This window comes from Petaurus breviceps, unplaced genomic scaffold (genome assembly GCF_028583685.1).
Source record: "Petaurus breviceps papuanus isolate PSGF00001 unplaced genomic scaffold, PetGlider_PUasm1.0 90574, whole genome shotgun sequence".
Taxonomy (NCBI): domain Eukaryota; kingdom Metazoa; phylum Chordata; class Mammalia; order Diprotodontia; family Petauridae; genus Petaurus; species Petaurus breviceps.
In genome coordinates, this window is record NW_027187277.1 from 1,955,178 (window position 1) to 1,973,690 (window position 18,513).

The 18,513-nt window shown below is 37.0% G+C and overlaps 1 protein-coding gene across 1 annotated transcript in view; it reads right to left on the bottom strand.

The window, feature by feature from the left end:
* Positions 1-926: 926 nt before the first annotated feature.
* The window catches only part of MBTPS2 (membrane bound transcription factor peptidase, site 2), a 47,412-nt gene continuing 29,825 nt past the window's right edge, over positions 927-18,513 (bottom strand). Inside the window, exons 8-11 of the mRNA XM_069063417.1 lie at positions 16,271-16,365; positions 13,202-13,397; positions 7,927-8,002; positions 927-6,443 (exon numbers count right to left, since the gene is read on the bottom strand). Coding sequence (XP_068919518.1) covers positions 6,221-6,443; positions 7,927-8,002; positions 13,202-13,397; positions 16,271-16,365 — 590 coding nt within the window. The 3' untranslated portion in view covers positions 927-6,220. The remainder of the gene's footprint in view (positions 6,444-7,926; positions 8,003-13,201; positions 13,398-16,270; positions 16,366-18,513) is intronic.

Below are 18,513 nucleotides of genomic sequence, written 5' to 3' on the forward strand. Positions count from 1 at the left end.
GCTACAGACAAACAAGAATTTTAATAAAAACCAAAATCAAGTGCTTAACTCATTGATTACAGTGATGATGCAGCTAGGTGGCACAATGGATGGAGCACCAGACCTGGAGTCAAAAAGACTGGAATTAAAATCTGATCTCAGACTGTGTGACCGTATGCAAGTCACTTAACCTTTGTCTGCCTCAGTTTCATCAACTGTGAAACAGGGATAATAGCACCTACCTCTCAGCGTTGCTGTGAGGAATAAGTGAAATATTTATAAAGTGCTTATTAGCATAGTGCCTAGTACACAGTAGATGCTTAATAAGTGCCTGTTTCCTTCTTCTATTCAAATAAGTTATTTATGATGCTTTAGAATATTCTACCCATATAAGGGAAGGTCTAATACGGTAAGAAGTATATATTTGAAAATGAATGTGATAGGAACAAAAATGAAATTGAACTAAATATAATTTTTTAAAAAAGGAAATAAATGTGATGTAAAACCAAAAAGTATCAATGTAACTTTTTAAAAAAAGAAAAATAGTATACTCTACTTATTCCACATGAAGCAGTTAGCTAAAAACTATTTCTAAGACAAAATAATACTTGCAAATGTTTCACAATTTATTCTGTTGAACCAAACAAGCCCAGGAGAGAACATGAAATTTACAGAATGTTCATCATGTCCTGAAACTCAAAGTCATGAAATAAAGGCGTTTTCCCCTTTTAATACTGAAGTAAATCACACAATGGTGAACCTGGGTAATTAGAGTTGCAGCTTCCTGGATCCATTTTTCTCTATCTCCACCCTAAGAAGTACAACCTATTGTACCATTAATAAGGTCAGAAATGGAGGTTTTCCTTTCATTGAATTCATCTGTCATGCTCTGATAAAATATACAATGGATTATTCAAATGAGTGAAGTCTCAGAAGTAAAATAAACATTTTACATACATAGATTAAAATAGGTTTATTGTCTCTTAAATAAAATGTAACCATATAGTCTTTTCCCCATTCTTTTGAAATGACACATTGATTCAATTCAGTGGTTGACCAATAGTACAGGAATGAAACAGACTCTCTACTTGACCCAAGCAAGATGAAATATAAACTTGAGTACTAAAAATTACATTCTGATTTTCCTTCTAGACCAATTTTCATTTACTAGAAAAGTCCTATTCCTTCTACTGTCCATCATAAACATACAACTCACACTTGAAAAGGGTGCAGGAATATAAAAGGGTTTGCCTGTAGCAGAGAGAACAGAATCAGTTATTACAAGGTAAAACAATTCAGGCATGAAAACACCCCTAGCCAGTGGTCCCATTTGCACAAAATAAAATTACAGCTGTTCCTAACTTGTTTTGATAACTGCAGCTAACTGGCTTTATGAAATACAGCCAGAACTTGGGTGGAAAAGTTTTTGCAAATATAAGATATGGAGGTTTAAGAATTTGATATAATGTAAAACTAACTGTTAAAATCTTTTTCCTCAGAACCCCTAAAAATCTGAAAAGTAAAAAAATTATTTAATTAATGTAATTTAAATTAAAAAATTGTTTTTATTTTGTTATGTACAAATAAAATAATCTGCTATATCCCAAGGTTAAATACATAACCATAGACATAAGAGTAGTTACTGCAAAGGAACAGAATCTAGAACAGGCCTCAGAGTTTGCACCAATAACTGAAATGTCTGAAATTAACACAGAGAACCAGTGGTTGTTTTCAGCAGAAGTGGTTTCATTTTAGAAAAAACAAGATATTATCCAGTCAGCAGAGAATTATTTTATATATATGATCGGAAAGAAATAGAATCAAGTCAGTATGAAGTACAAAATACGGTTCCATGTTGTTACTTATTAACATCGGTCGCCAGCAATTAGATCGTCTTCAAGTTGAAGCATAACTTTTTTGCGGGGAGGAGGTGAGTCTGGATCTCCTTTTTTTGCCCAGGCTGGAAGTTCGGCAGCCACTGATGGGTTAATCTCATTACAGATCTGTATGGAAACTTTGACCTGCTCTTTTTCTGACTTGAGCTGGTCAGATCTTGCTTAGGCAGCCTGCTAGTTCCCTTCTCCCAGGCACTAGCCATGCTGGCACTGTATTTAATGCAGACATCTGATTGTCTTTGCCCCTGCTACAGCTCAGAGTTGCCCTTCCCAACAGCAGGGAATACAGATGTGCGTCACCATGCCTAGATGTATCTTTTTTGTTTTTTAAAGAAAAGGATTCACTATACACCTAATAAAGTCAAAAGGCTTTTTAGAAAAAGCTACTTTTGCATTACTTACATGTGAACATTTAATACATGCAATCTGATGATTGTAATTGAGCCCAACAAGTTGACAAGAAATATATTCATGTATTTCAGTTTGGAATAAGGTAATGATCTCTACAGAAATATAACCAGAAAAGTAAAATTCTGCATTTTTGCAAATTGAGACGCTTTACAGAAAACAAATTATCTATATAACATCTCTAAGGAAAAAAGGAAAAATACAAATATGGCACCATATTTAGAACACCACAGAGTCGGAAAATAAGGTTTTCTTGCTTAAATTAAATGGCAGCACAAAGACAATTTTCTTTATCCCTATATGAATCCAATTTCCCAATCATGCTAAGCAATAAAAAATGGATAATAACCCATAAAGGGAGACAAGTGATATGAAAACTACAACTTATACAACTTTTTCACAGTGACTATTTAATAGTGCATTTTGCCATTTTAAACACAAAAGTGTTTCCTTACTCCATAAATTCCTCTTTAATCACAATCATCTTACACGCACTTCTATCTAATATTACCCTTTACACAATTTGCTAGTGAACTCATCTAATAAAACAAATTTCACAATATAGCCAAAGCAATGATCTCTTTCTAGTTTTCTGTTCCTTAAAGTGGCACCAAGGGATGTTTTTCTGGTACTGCACATAATTGTCTTCTATGATTTCATGCTCAGGAACTGTGAGGAGACATCATCTTTGCATTATCTGAAATAGAAAAACCTTATTTCTCCAGTCCTCTGGTTTATCCAGGGTCCTTTGACATACAATTCCTTTCCTTGCATTTTAAGATGTCTTGGAGGTCTAGGAAAACTTTCCCTAATTATTCCCCATTGAAATAATAGAACCAGTGTGGTTGTTTCATTAAAAGATAGACTTCTGGGGCAGCTAGGTGGCGCAGTAAATAGAGCACCGGCCCTGGAGTCAGGAGGACCTGAGTTCAAATACAGCCTCAGACACTTAACACACTAGCCATGTGGCCTTGGGCAAATCACTTAACCCCAACTACCCTCCAAAAAGCCAAAAAAAAAAAAAAAAAAAAGACTTCTAGGACTCCATAAATGATTGCACTTGCATATAATACCCACTTTAGCTTAAACCTTCTATACCTATGAGACTGACTCTATGAGGATCCCAAAAGGCTGACCATTGTTCACATAATGTTTACATGCCTACTAGTTTTGAATTTGCATTAACCTTCTTAAAAGCATTCCTTAGTTGTTTCCAGGCAAGAACTGTTTATCTTGGTGTGTTACAAAGGCCATTCTCAGATTCCTTAGGTGGTCACGCAGTTCTGTATACTCTAAGTCAGGCTAGAAAATTTTGAGTCAGAGTCCATCCAGGGGATCCCAGAAAAGAAAACAGAGAGCTGAAAATCTAAAGTGGAAATGGTTTAGCATGTTCTTAGAAGTGTCTAAGCTTAAAAATCACTATAAACAAAGGCTACCAGAACCCCTAGTTTGTCAGGCTTGACAGATCAAAAACACTGGTCTATTCATGGAGTCCGTCCCTTCCTTAGCTACATCCCCCAAGTGTATGAGATCCAAAGAGAAGGAATAAAGATGGCATGAGACACAGGGCAGCCTGTGACCTAATGAAGGATAAGAAGGACAGCCTAAAACAGGGAGGAAACTATGTTCAAGGGTAGAATTGGGACTTAAGAGAAGAGCCTGAAGTTGTCAAAGGCTTCACATAAGCTGAACAGGCCAAAGAAGGTAAGAGAAACTGTAAACAGCAAATGAGAACAACTAGAACCCTTGTCCTCAGGAACTTTGTAATAATTCGGGCAAAAAAATAATCAGGGAGATTCATTCTATCCATGTATTGTGACAAATGGTCGCATTGCTACTGTCTAAGGGAGGAGTGGATTCAGAGAACTCTTCCCAAGTGGCTAACCAACCTTCCCTCTTCTTGGGAGAACAGATAATCTTCTCTTTAAGGCCTAGTAGCTGTGAGACCACTTATTTCCAGAATGGCTCAGCTGAGCCATACTGATTTTTAGCCATGATAAAGTCATAAGACCCAATCTCATCTAGCCTTTGATTTGTCTTTGAAATCAAACTCAAGAATCTGTTTGGGATGGAATGGGATTCCATTCCTCTATTCCTACCTTCCCTCTTAGCTGCCTCACATGAAAAGTAGCTCTTATTGTATAACTTTGACATCAGCGCTAAGACTAATTGAAGCAGTTGCAAATACCTTTATTCTAGAGGACAGTAAGACTCCAGCCCAACTTGGCAAGCACAGGAGAGTAACGGCCCTGAAAGAACACGATGCCCATAAATCAACCTTAGCTATACTGTGATTTGTAGGTTTAAAAACACTATCAAGGTAGACTGATAGAATGTTATACAAGGTAAGCACCCTTGCCTGAAGCTTACAACTAAACTCACCATTAAGGCTGCTTTTTAAAGAGAAGGTGATACCTCATTCAAATAATCAACTGCTGTTACAAAATATTAAAAAACAAACCTCATGTTGTGGTAGGTCCCTGCTTCTACTGTTTCTACTCTCCAAGCATATTTGGAGACACAGACAGGGTTTGAAAAATGTCTAGACTTTTACTTCTTTTTATGTCATCAATTTACACACACACACACACACACACACACACACGCACATCCCTGAACTCAGGGAACTTTCTGCATGCCATATCTATGTAAACAAAATTTTGTCAAGAGAATAATATTTAATCAGAGCTGCTTTAAAGAAACAAAATTTTTGGTTTGGGATCTGTAGGTGTAGGGTACTTATAGCGAGGAAAAATCCTTGTACCAATATTAATCAGTAACAATTCTGAAACTTACAGTCAGCACACTGCATAGGGCACTAAGACATTGTCTTGTCTAGGGTCACAATGTCAATTATGTAGCAGATTCAAGATTTGTACCCAAATCTTCTTGACTCAAGAAATTAGACCTCTCTCTATTATACAAGCTTCCTCTTTTGACAAATAATCCATCACTACATTAAAAACATTGCAGACCAAAGATGTTTTGATTCAGTTGTGACTAGCCTAGAAAATTCTCACCCTTTCAGTGTGGCCATTGAATATCTCTTGCTTCCTTCGAAACCAAATACCGTGTTTCCCCGATAATAAGACCTATCCCAAAAATAAGCCCTCCCCTTACTGTGTAAGATTCCTCTAAAATAAGCCCTCCCCCGAAAATAAGCCCTATTGAGATTGCTACTGTAGTGAAGGTGATCCCCTGTGCTACACGCTACATTACGGTACCCTCTGTATGCCCCGTCTCCCCCCCCCCCCCCCCCGTGAAACGCACGCCCCGCTCCGAGCTGCATCCAATCAGAGCTGCAGCAGTGAGTGTGTCATCCTGTTCTTCCCCAGTGATTTGCTTGCTGGCGCCATTGAGAGCAGTGCCGCAGAGGAGAGCTGAGGCAGGACAACATAAGCCCTCCCCTGAAAATAAGCCCTCTGGTGTTTTTCTTTCCAAAAAAAATAATAAGACAGTGTCTTATTATCGGGGAAACACGGTATGAGTTCACCTCTTCATCTCTATTTATTCCCTTACCCCAAGGTAAACACATTGCCTAGATATGACAGAACAAGTATTTTTTATAGATGAACTTATAAAGTCCAAATGAATGTAAAAATGTTGTCACAACCAGGCTGAAATCCTTTAAGGTCAGAGATCAGGTCCTTCTTATTTCTTGTTAGTGGGGTAACAAAAGGTAGTGTGGAGAATACACAGTACAGACCTCTAGATTTAGTAGGATCTCATTAAGTGGTGCTGATTAAGATAGTTTTAAGGAATTTTTTATATTTCAAACCAAGCAAAGTTTTTTAATCAGCAACAAATGTTATGGGGTTGGCCTTTTTTTTTTTTGGCTACATTATAACAACTTACAGATTTTGTCAAATGAGTTCATATATATGTATATATGTGTGTGTACACACACACACACACACACACACACACACACACACAAATTATCGAGCTGTCACCATCCACAGTCCCAGGGCCACATTAGCAGCCAAAAGTGTACTACCAGCAAGCAAGATTAAAAATCCTAACAAATCTCTATTTTGCTTGTCTATGATCAGTGAACTAAGGGTGGCTTCAAGAAAAGAGTTTAATATCCATTGTCCATCTAAAGCAAAGCAGGGTACAGCATTGATGACAGCCAGTGCTCCTGAGAGTGAAATCAGGTATCTGGTTATAAGTAGTTAAGCAGAATAAACAATAAAGGTATCAATAATGTGTTAACCATTGAAAACCATACTTGAACAATTCAGGGAAAATTTTCAACACACTGAATGTAAGACTACAAAGGTCTTTCCCACTTAAAGGTGAAATCACTCTTTCTCTAAGCTTTTGCAATTCAGAAGAGGCTATGCCTTTTTGACAAACAAATGAACATATTTTTAAGTCTTACTAGCATAAAAACAAAGTTAATGAAAAAAGACAACTTTTATCTTACTTTATCATTAACCAGTATAATTCTGGCTATAATGATACAAAAAGGAGAATAGTTGGGGAGGGAGAGGAAGTGGAAAATAATTCCTTTTTTGACCTTGTGTATGTTACGATAGTACAAATGAAAGTTTTGTTTCTTGAACATTACTCAATGTAACTACTTAGAGGCAGGGTGTAGAGGGAAAATTCTCTCCTAAGACAATGGCAGCTATACAAATAAAGATTACAGGATATATGCCATAAGTCTTTTTGGTACCTTTTGAATTAACTGCTTTTACAACTTTTTCCCTTTTCTTTCTCTGTTAAACCTTGAAAGTAAGAAATACAAGAAAGTAGAAAACCGATACAAAAAAATGTGTCTTTCAAAATGTATGTTCTAGTTACCACCTAGCTTATTAAAAACAGGTACCATATTCATTCCCCTGTCCCTGCCCCACCCCCCGTTTTTCACATATAAAGAAAATACTATTGACATATCATATGATTGGATTTATTTTTCAGGGAGTGCAGTGGCAATAGATCAATGTCATTCTGCTTATTTTCTCAAATGGTCCTCTTTAGAAGCATGCTCCCCCCCTTAATGGCACAGATTAGACAAAAGAGCTAACTGTGTTTGCAGACAGTATGTAGCCATGACAAAATGTCAACCAAATTAACTGGCCCAAATAGGGGCAGGAAGCCTATCTCTGCCATCATTAACAACTCAGATGCTTTACCCATCTGAGGTAACTAGCCATAAGTCAAAAAATGGAAAGGTTTCAAATTCATTAATCCAACTCTAATGTGGCTTCTATACATTCTCCAGAATATCTCATCTTTTGTTTTTCTCTCTAACAGTCTTGTTCCCTGTCTTATATTCAAGCACACTTTTAATGCCTATACAATTTTAAAGTGACTTCCTTTGGCATAGAGAGTCCTGTCATGTCTTTATTTTAAGGATAAAACATTATATTTATATGGCATTTAAATACACATGATCTCAGCTGATCCTTGTGAGGAAAGCAAGTGTTATTCTGCCCACTTTACACAGAAGGAAACAGATTCATAAAAGTTACACAACTTACCTTATGACAAAGGTTGTAAGTGATACAATCAGGACTCAAATCCAAACAGGGTTATTGGACTATGCCCTGCTGCCAAAGTACTGTGTTCAGACTCTAAGCAATACACTTTTCATACAAACCTTTTGTATAAGTAATTTAAACATTTGAAAGGATACTTGAAAAATGTCTCTATTACCACAGGTAGATCAATGCTTAGAAAGTTGAATCGTGGGATGAAACTGCTGAGGCTCACTAAAAAAGGAAAGTGGTGAGGACAAATATTAATGAGTCAACAGATAGCACATATTTAATGATCTATGCATTTATACAAAGTTGAGTAGGACTCTTCAATCTCCCAATCAGAGACTGGGCAAAAATATAACACCAAAAAAAAAAAAAAAGAAGTTTGTCCTCAAATTTACTTAAAAAGGTTAGAAGCTTCAAGACAAATAGGAAAAAAAGGAGAGAATCCCACTGTTTCTTGGGTGTAGAACACAGGGTATAATTCCCAACATACACTCCTATTTAATGTGGGAAATGGGGTAAACCTGAGTATATCCTGGATGTGCTAAAAAAAAAAATAAAAAATAACAGAAACCAGACACCAAAAATGAGTGTTATCCTTTTTAAAATAGTCACATCTTATCCTTAGTTTTCCGCAAGACCCAGATCATTCTGAACCTTAAAGGACCATGCTATTTTTATATATTCATATTCCCTTGCCTGCCCTGGCTTCCATTTTCTGTATACATCTTTAAAAAGATATAACCCAATTCAACAAATATTTATTAAGCAGGTGCAAAGTGTTGTGTTGGGTGCCAGACACACAAACACAAAATTAAAAACCTCTGCCCTCAAGGAGTTTACAATATACGGGGAGGAAGAAACAACACTTATGTAGACAATACAAAGTAATTTCAGGAGGGAGATGGGCTTTGGGTAGATGTTCAGTTGTTTTAGTAATGTTCAACTCTTTATGACCCCATTTGGGGTTTTCTTGGTAAAGATATGGGAATGCTTTGCTATTTCATTCTCCAGCTCATTTTACAGATGAGACAAACAGGGTCAAGTGATTTGCCCAGGGTCCCACAGCTAATAAGTGTCTGAGGCCAGATTTGAACTCTCGAAAATGAATCTTCCTGACTTCAGACTCAGCACTCTACCCACTGTGCCACCTAGCTGTTCCACTGGGTAGAAAGCATCAGTTAAGTTGATTAAAAAGTTAAGCTTGAAGAAAGGTAGGATTCTAAAAGGAAATAATGAGAAGGAAATGCATTCCAGGAGTGTGGGAACAGAGATGGGAGATGACATGTTGATAGTTGATGTGGAATAACACAAAGTAAGTGAAGGGGAATAATATGAAATGCCTATAAAAGCAGGAACCAGCCCGTGGAGGGCTTTAAATGCTAGGCTGAGTAGTTTGTACATTATCCTACACATAATAAACAGCCACTAAAGATTTTGAACAGGGGACTGACATGGTCAGACAAGTCTCTTAGAAATATTTATCTGGGTGTGATATCAAAGGTGGATTAGAGAGGAGAGAGAATATAAGTAGGGAGATCCATTAAAAGAACATAGTATAGAATTAGGAGAACATTGTATATAACAACAGCGATATTGTGAGGATGATCAACCATGAAAGACTTACCTACTCTGATCAAGTCGATGATCTAAGACAATTACAAAGAACCCATGATGAAAAATATTATCTACCTCCAGAGAAAGAACTGATGAACTCTGAATGCAGACTGAAGCATACTTTACTTTCTTTTTTTTGGGGGGGCGGTCTCTTTTCTTTTGTCACATGGCTAATATGGAAATGTTTTACATGACTTCACATATATAATTGATATCAAACTGCTTGCCTTCTCAAGGAAGGGAAAGAGAAGGAGAGAATTTGGAACTCAATATTAAAATATAAGTGCAAAAATATTTTCTACATGTAATCAGGAAATATTTAATGAAATAAATAAAAATACTTTTAAAAAAGGCTATAGTAGAGTCCAGGTGTAAGGCAATGAGAGCCTAAATTAGGGTGGTGGATATATGAGTAGAGAGAAGGGGATATATAAACAAAAGATGTTATACAAATGACAAATTTGTTAAGTGATTGAACTCTCTGTGGTAAGGGAGAGGGAGAAGTTAAAATGGCATTGAGGTTGCTGTGAACCTGAGGAATGGAAAAACAGTAGTGCCCTGAAGAGTAATAGGAAAATTTGATGGGGGGTGCATTTGGGAATAAAGATAATGTCATGAGAAGGATAATATAGATTCTCCCAGGTCTGTGTCTGGCTCATCTTGAGTGACTCACTCTACTCCACAGAGGAAATGAGGAGGGAGAAGGTCTTTGCCCTGGGGGCCTTATTTAAGACAGTCATGAGGCAATCCTGGGGGCAGAGGTGGGGTTGGGTATACTTTGGGGTGTGTGCATGTGGAATTTTCTCGATGGTATCTTTATAGCTGTGGCTTCCTGAGTAATAGGTTATACTTGCCCTAAAGGGTTAATGCCCAGCATAGAGTGAGGAGTTGGGAGCTTGAATAATTGAGAAAGGAGCTAGTTGTATTAGAAACAGGTCCCATGATTGCCTATCTTTAGAAGAGTAGGATAAGACCCCTCCTTTCACTCTGATTGGTTGATGATACACTCCATGGTGACAAGTCATGAGCCCTACCATGGAAACCACTATTGTACAGTGGAGGAAGGGTGGGTTTCAGGGAAATATAAAGAATCACAAAATCAAATGTCAGAGTTGGAACAGGCTTCAGCGACCATCTAGTACAACTTATATTTGAAAAGGAATCCTCCCTATAACAATCTGTTCATCCAACTTTTGTTTTAAGACTTCCAAAGATAGGGAACCTGCTAATAAAGAAGTACTTCACTTTTGGCAATTCGAATTGTTGGGAAGTGTTTTTCCTCAAACCAAGCCTATATGTACCTTTGCAATTTCCATGCATTATTCCTGATTCTACCAGTGGAGTCAAACGGAATAAGTCTAACCATTCACCCACACAATAGCTCTCCAAATGCTTGAAGATAGCTATCACATCTCATCAATGTCATCTCTTCTCCAGGCTAAATTTCCTTAGTTCCTTCAACTAATACTTATTTTATGAACTCAAAACCCAATACCATCCTGGTTGGCTCTGAACTCTGAACACTTTAGCTAACTCTAGTTAGCTAACTTTAGCCACTTTAAACAACGTCTTTCTTAAACTGTGGTGTCCCAAACAGAAAACAGTACTCCAGATGAGGTCTGGCATGGACAGAGCATGGAGGGATTATCACCTTGTTTCTGGAAGCTATAACTCTCTTAATACAGCCCCAAACTTCATTAGTTTTCTTGGCTGTCACATGGCAATGCTGACTGACTCATGTTGAACTTGTAGCCCACCAGATGTTATTCACACTAAGAGATGGATAATGAGTCAGCAAAGGAGACTGAGAAGTTGTAGTTACCAAACAACAGAATCAAGAAAAGGCAGTATCACAGAATATATGGGAGGAGAGCATGCCCAAGAGGAGGAGAGTGTCCAAAAGCTGCAGAGGAGCTGAGTTGAATGAAGTCTTAGAAGAGGACACGTTGGATTCAGCAGTTAAGAAATCACTGGCAATCTTGGAGAGAATTTTTATTGAGTGGTGAGGAAGAATGCAGACTGAAAGGAGTTAGGAAACCTACTACTAAATTAATCTTCTTAAAACAAAGCTCTGAAACCATCCACAACTTCTGATCCAGTATTACCACTGGGGCTTCTTCAAGGAAGTCAAAGCCAGAGCCAAAGTTCTGACACATACCATTTTTTTTCGTTCTAAAGAACTAGAAACATGGAAACAAAGCGGATGATTTTTGATTGGGGAATGGCTAAAACAAATCCCCTCAAAACCATAGTATCTGAATGTTATTGAATATTGTTGTGTAGTAAAATGATGAATATGAGAAATTCAAAGAAATATGGGAATACAGAAAATGGTGCAGAGTGAAAAAAGCAAAATCAAAAGAATATATACAAGGATTACAATAATGTAAATGAAAAGATCACTATCAAAAAGCAGGAATTGGAAAACTAATAACAGAGGAGAGAAAATGAAAAATGCCTCTTTCCTCATAGCAGACAGGCATGAGATTACCAAGTCAGAATGTTACATACAAATGAAGTCACCATAACTTGTTTCTTTGTTGATTTTTCTATGGGTCAAGGTAGGGTTTGGTCTGGGCAGGGGAGAAATTTTTATTCTAGAAACTATTGTGAGGTAAGGACAAATGACACTGACAGAACATACTTATTAAATAAACAAACCACAGTTCTGATCATGATACATTAGAGGGATGGTTGCAAGAAAAAGTGGGTATCCCTTTGGGCTCTTCTAAGGATATTTAAAGTTGGAAGTTACCAGAGAATTTTCTTAGAGCTCTACAGTGGAAAAAGAGATAGATTCAGAATCAAAAGAGTTGGGTTCAAATCCTGGCTCTGGAAATAAGTCACTGAACTCTTTGAGCCTCATTTTCCTCATCTGTACAATATGGTGCTGGCTTAGACAACTTCTAAGATCCTTCTAGCTCAAAAGCTATGATCCTATGTGCTGCTATGTGAGAGAAGTAAGAAAATGGATACGAGTTTAAATTTACATCTTCAAATCTGAATTATTTGCTAAGTTCCCTGTATATACACATGGGTTTCTTTGGACAGCTCTCCCTCAGAATGCCTTTCCTTTTTGTCTTCAGAACTTCATTCTTAAAAGTTTTCCTTCCTTAGTGATGTGCTAGCTTCTATCTCCACAACTTTGCAAAAACTCTCCTCTGTGCTAGTAATGCAATCCTTTCACACCTCTGCCTCTTAAATCCCCTTTAAAATTGAGCTCAAAGACTATGAGACTTATCTGGAATGCCCTGCTGCTAGTGCTTCCCTCCCAAATTCCCTAGTATTAATTTTGTATAGATTTTTTCTGAGACATTCTGTTTCAAATCTTACAGCAAGAGATATGTTGTCTCCCCCAACAGAATGCAAACTCCACGAATAGGGACTATTTGATTTTTGTCTACTAACAGTGTCACCCTGGCCCATGTACCAGTTTCTTAAGTGGATCTGAGAGGTACTGGGGGAACTAGATGAGGTAGTAGCTGTCCCACACTTCCAGATAACACAAAAGACTATATCTGAAATGGATATAGAGGAGACCTACCTATTGCTGCTGGAAAAGGAAGATCTTTGCCCTCCTCCCCCCCTTCACTATTATACATCATCCAGGGATCCAGAGAAGAATGGCCAGGTAAACATTCTAAGAACACTTTTGGTTTGCTCACCTAGATATGGCTTGCTTTGAGCACATTCTCAGAGCAGCCTCTGAAGAAAAAAACTATTCACTTTCGAATACAATCAGTGCAAAAGATTTTTCCAAGTATATTTGGTATTTCAGGGATTCCCCAAGATCCTAACAGAATTACTAACCTGTATACTGAAGGTGCAGTGGATGTCCTACAAACAGCATATCAATCTGAGGTGAGTGTTTCACTCTTATTAATCGAGTTTGATTTTCCAAAGATGGTATTACACATAAACTTGAAATAAAGTCCTTTTGACAGTCTGCATTACTTCTACACACTCGATTGGCTTCAATTGTTTTCCGGGCTGGCAGACAGGCATACTAGAAATAAATTTTTAATTAGTCATAAAATCAAAAGCATTAGATCATATGTATGAGTCACAACCATACCAATTATGCCTCCTTATAAAAAAAAAGCACATCTCTTATTTTGATACTTTTAAGCTTTTTTGTGTCATGGACTCCTTTGTAATTCTGGTAAAGTCATTGACCCTTTTCTTAGAATAACTTAAAAAAATTCACAAATGAAGGAATACTACATTTCAATAAAAGGTTAATGAAAATAAAGATGTAAGTTTTTTTTCATCCAAGTTCACAGACCCGTGATATCTATCTATGGACTCCTTGGGGGTTTGCTGACCCCCAGGTTAGGACCTCCCGCTCTTATGGACTAGTGATTTCATAGGTCTGGGCACATTTTCAGGTTTTTTAATTCTGTCTTTCACTGAAGTACTACCCAACACATGGGAAGTCTTCTTTTAGTACATTAAAGATAATATTGTATCGCTTGAGCTATGTGCTATCTTTCATTCTTCATATCTCACCAACTTACTTTGTTTTGGTGGTGATATTCACACATTTGATAATGCCTTTTAGAACATAACTTAAAAAAACCTAAATGCTTCAGATGCTGTAAGGGAAACCTATTTCACATAAATAGAATGCTACCACTATTCATCTAATTATGGGACTCCCCTTAAGATAGCACCACAACAAGTAAGTACTTTTCCCCTCTTGGTATCAGTTTACCTATTTGTCAAATGAGGGAATTAAACAAAGGGGTTGCAGCTCTAAAGTTCTGACTGGAGATGGCAAGAAGTATGGCCTTAATAGAAATCATTCGAATAAAATAAATGGGCACTTAATGCAGGTATGTCTTCCTGTAATTGCTATTGAATCAATGACACGGAGAGGTATGAAAGAAATTACAGGAATGCAGAGGCGGCTAGGTGGAGCAGTGAATAGAACACCAGCCCTGGAGTCAGGAGGACCTGAGTTCAAATCTGGCCTCAGACACTTGACACACATACTAGCCACATGACTTTGGGCAAGTCACTTAATCCCAACTGCCTGCCAAAAAAAAAAGCAAAAAATAAAATTATGGGAATGCAGGAAACTAAGTCTAAATATTTGGCTCCCTTTTTCTACTAATATCCTCTTCTGATGCCTTACTATGGTGTGATGGTGACTTTGGGTAAACAAATGGGACGTACCAGGAAGCACAAGTGAAGCCTTACCAAGCTGGAAAGACTTTGATTATGGACTTAGTAGAGAGTCAGGACTTGACAGAGTATCTGTCAAAAGAGCACTATCTTAGTGAAATTCAGAGATTTATCACCAGAAGGTGATCAAAGTTTTCAGCCACAACAATTCAGAAAGAGTAGGTACTAAATCATACTGTATTTTGCATCAATGGAGGTGATGGAACTTTGGACAGACCCTTGCCATTCCTAACCTTTCTAATCTTATCTTATGCACCATAGTATATTTTACACAGGAATATATTTTTACAAACATGGGACCAAGGAATTGAAAGAACTTGCTCATTTCTGACCACTATCAGTCAGCCTGCTATCTTTTGGTACACCGGTTATCCAGAGTCCCCAGGACCATACTCTAGTTCTGAACCTGGTTTTAGCTTATTCAGGTCTCCTAAGGCAGTGGTGTCAAACTCACATAGAAATGGTCACTAAACTGTACATAAGGACCCATCTGTGCTGTGTATTAAATTAGAAAACCACAATTTAACATTATCTATGTTTTATTCCATTTTAAATTTATTTTGTTAAATAATCACATTTTAATCTGGTTCCAGTCCACTTGAGAGTACTGCTCCTCAGGACATCTCTGCTCTGAGGCAATGGGATGTGTTAACATTAAAGCCTCAGATGGCCAAAGACATTTGTGCATTCCATCAGCAGTTGTATAAAACTACACAGCACAAAAATGTTTCTGGTGCCCTAAACCTCAAAATTAATATCTGATTAAAAGCAATGATCGAGGACCATAAGTCCTTAACAGTGATTTTAAGGGGAAGGGGAGAGAAACTGCTTTTAAGTAACAGAAGTTAAATGAATACAATGAGGATAGTGAGTCTAACCTATTTTGCCAAATTCTACACTGATTTGAACCTTTGCCTGTTGAGGTTTGTGAGCTCCTCCAATAGAATACTTTCAACTGCTGAAACTGCCTGACAAACTATTTCTGTATTTCAAAAGGATTCACATTTTAAATAGGAGATGGCCTAGATGACCTCCCAAGTCCCTCAACTCTAAGATTCTGTGATTTCATGATGCTTTTGAAGATCCATTCTCTCTCTCACACACAAAAACACCCAAAACATGAAAACGTTGGGATATATTATTGAAGTATGGTATAGTAGAAAGATTGCTGGATTTTTGAGTAAATATTAGGTGACAAAAATGAAAGTGAGAGTAATAAAAATTCTATTTTAATTCCCTGTGTTCATTTTATCATTCAAACACTCCCAAAGATCCATGATTTCATCTGGGTGGACATTTCCTCCATCAATGCAGATCACAACCCCTCCTTAGTAGATGGTTTCATAAAATGTTGTGCCCTCCGCCCCAAAATCCTTACTGGTTGTCAGGCAGCCTTCTAGTGAGGAACCCCTCCAAATTTAGGCAGGCTGATCTCATAAGGCCTGTGCTTGTACCCTCTTTTACCTTAGTGTATCTGGCCAAAGTGTGAGCACCAATGTCACCTGCATCCTTCAACAAGGCATTAGAATATTATTTTTATGAAGGTGATACATTTTTTAGTAATTATCCCTTGCATTGTTTTTTCCATTGTCAGTCACTATTTTAGGCCTTTTCTAACACTTTGTTCAGGTTTTATTCTTCCTAGTTCTGTTTTTGATAGATATTTATCAGTTCACTCCAGGGGCCACTTACCAAATGAGTGTCCACATTATTACCGTAGGAAAAGCAGACATCTGTGAGGCTATTGTTGCTACAACATTCAACTGTCCCATCAAGCCTTTTGTACACTACAGAGAGATATAATCAGTTACACAAAAAAACACATTTATAACAAAGTTATTTGTCTCCAATAGTTGAAAAGTAAAATGGTTTTTAAGTGAAAAAAATGAATGACTTCTAGAGTTGCTACGTCATAGCTTATATTTTAGCTTTATTTTTTTAACATTTTGATTTTAATAGTTTATTAATATTATGAAGTATATGTCCATTTTTCTAATTGCTAAATAGGACTGATACCTAGGGTTTGGTTTATTTATAGAAATTTAATTATACTCTAAAGTCTCAGCATATTTTGTGAAATCACTCCCAATGAATTACTAATAAGTCTTTATTGAATACCTATTTTGCCTGGTATACAGTAGGTCCAATGTGCCTTGGACTTCATTCATTCAAGTTTTCCCCTGGAAAGTTCATACTGTTGCTAAATTCAGGACACAGTAGAAGACAATGTCTAGAGCCCATCTAGCACTACAGACATTATTACACAAGACTCAAGAGGATTAGACTTGTTATGCTTGGCCGTAAGTGAACTAGGGACAAAAGGCAGAAGCTGCAAAGAGGCAGATTTAGGCTTGATGTCAGGAAAAACTTCTAATGGTACAGTCCAAAAGTAGAAAAAACCGCCCTAGAAAGCAGTATGGTCCCCTAACTAGAGGTTTCTAAGCAAAGGTTGGATGACCAGTTGTCAGATCTGTTGGAGAGAGGATTCTTTCTTATTCAGGTACAATTTGGACTAAATGGGTTCTAAGTCTCTTTCAATTCTTGGATTCTATGAAGTTGGCCACTATAAATCCACTCACCTTGGGAACTTTCTCAAAAGGACCTACTGTGATCAAACTGGACTGTCTGCTGCTATTTATGTAGAAGGTCTCAGTCGCCATTTTTAGAATGCAGTGCTGATGGGGATACTGTTTATTTCCATGGATTTTTTTCAAATGTTCTTTGGTAAAATACAAGTAGACATCACTTCCATTTGGGGCAGGATAAAGAAGCTAGTTTGCTGGTCCACATGGGAAAAAGGTCGATTTCACTTCATCATTCCTGGTCTTCTTCACTGACTTCAAATGTTTAAAATTTCAAATGTATTAGACACAAAGAACAAATTAGAATTTCTGATTTAATTAAAAATTAATATACTCAGACAGATAAGACCATATTTCAAGAAGAAAGTTGTATCTTTTTCATGTGTAACTCTTAGGTTGTGGTACAGCTTTAAGATCAGCCTAAAATATTATGTAATTCAAGAATTTCTTTAATATCATTAACAAATTCTTTACTTCAATAGCATTGCATTGAAATTCTGAGCTCTCCTAGTGTGCTCAGCTAGGATTCTTACAACTTCTGTAACGTCTTGGGTTTTTCATTAGTAAAATGAAATTGAAGATGATTCTGAAGGTCCTTTTCAGCTTTTTTATGTGTATTAGATGTTAACAAGTGATATCCAAATATACATACATAAAAGTTAGAAAATATTATGTATGCTATGCTACTAAATATGATATATGATTACAAAAAATGACTAGAAGGGACCTTCAATCTAATTCAACCTCTTCAATTAATGATGAAGAAGCTGAGGTCCAAGGTTAGGGGGTTTTAGGTGTCAGAGCCTAATCAGGCAGAGCAGAGGAGTTCAAATTTTCATGGCAAGAAATGCTGACATAAGATATCTGTTAATGATACTGAAGAAAGTCTTGGATTGTAGACATGTTGGATTTTTAGACTGACAGGAAGACTAAACCCAGCACTTAAAAAAAACCAGCTTTATTCTTGAATATGTAGTCTTATTAATCAGAATTAATAATATTTTAATTAAACCAGAAATGTAAATGCTCTAAGACTTAGTCTATTTGATCTTGTCAGGCTGTACACACGCAGGTATGCTTGTACATGTGCACACACACACACACACACACATACACTTTAAATAGAACATTTTGGGAAGATATTTTTCCAGCCTTCCCTATCTACACAGGTTAGCTATTTCTCTATAATGAAAACAAGGTAGAAGCCACTGGTAATTATTGGGATAATTCAGGTAAGTCACGCTCAGATTTTCAAAGTATGCCAAGAGTTGTTTCAAATTTCCACTTTGTTTCGGCTGTTAAGACATGGTTTTTTTTTTTTTATCAATAACTAGAAAAATAAGTATTTGAGAA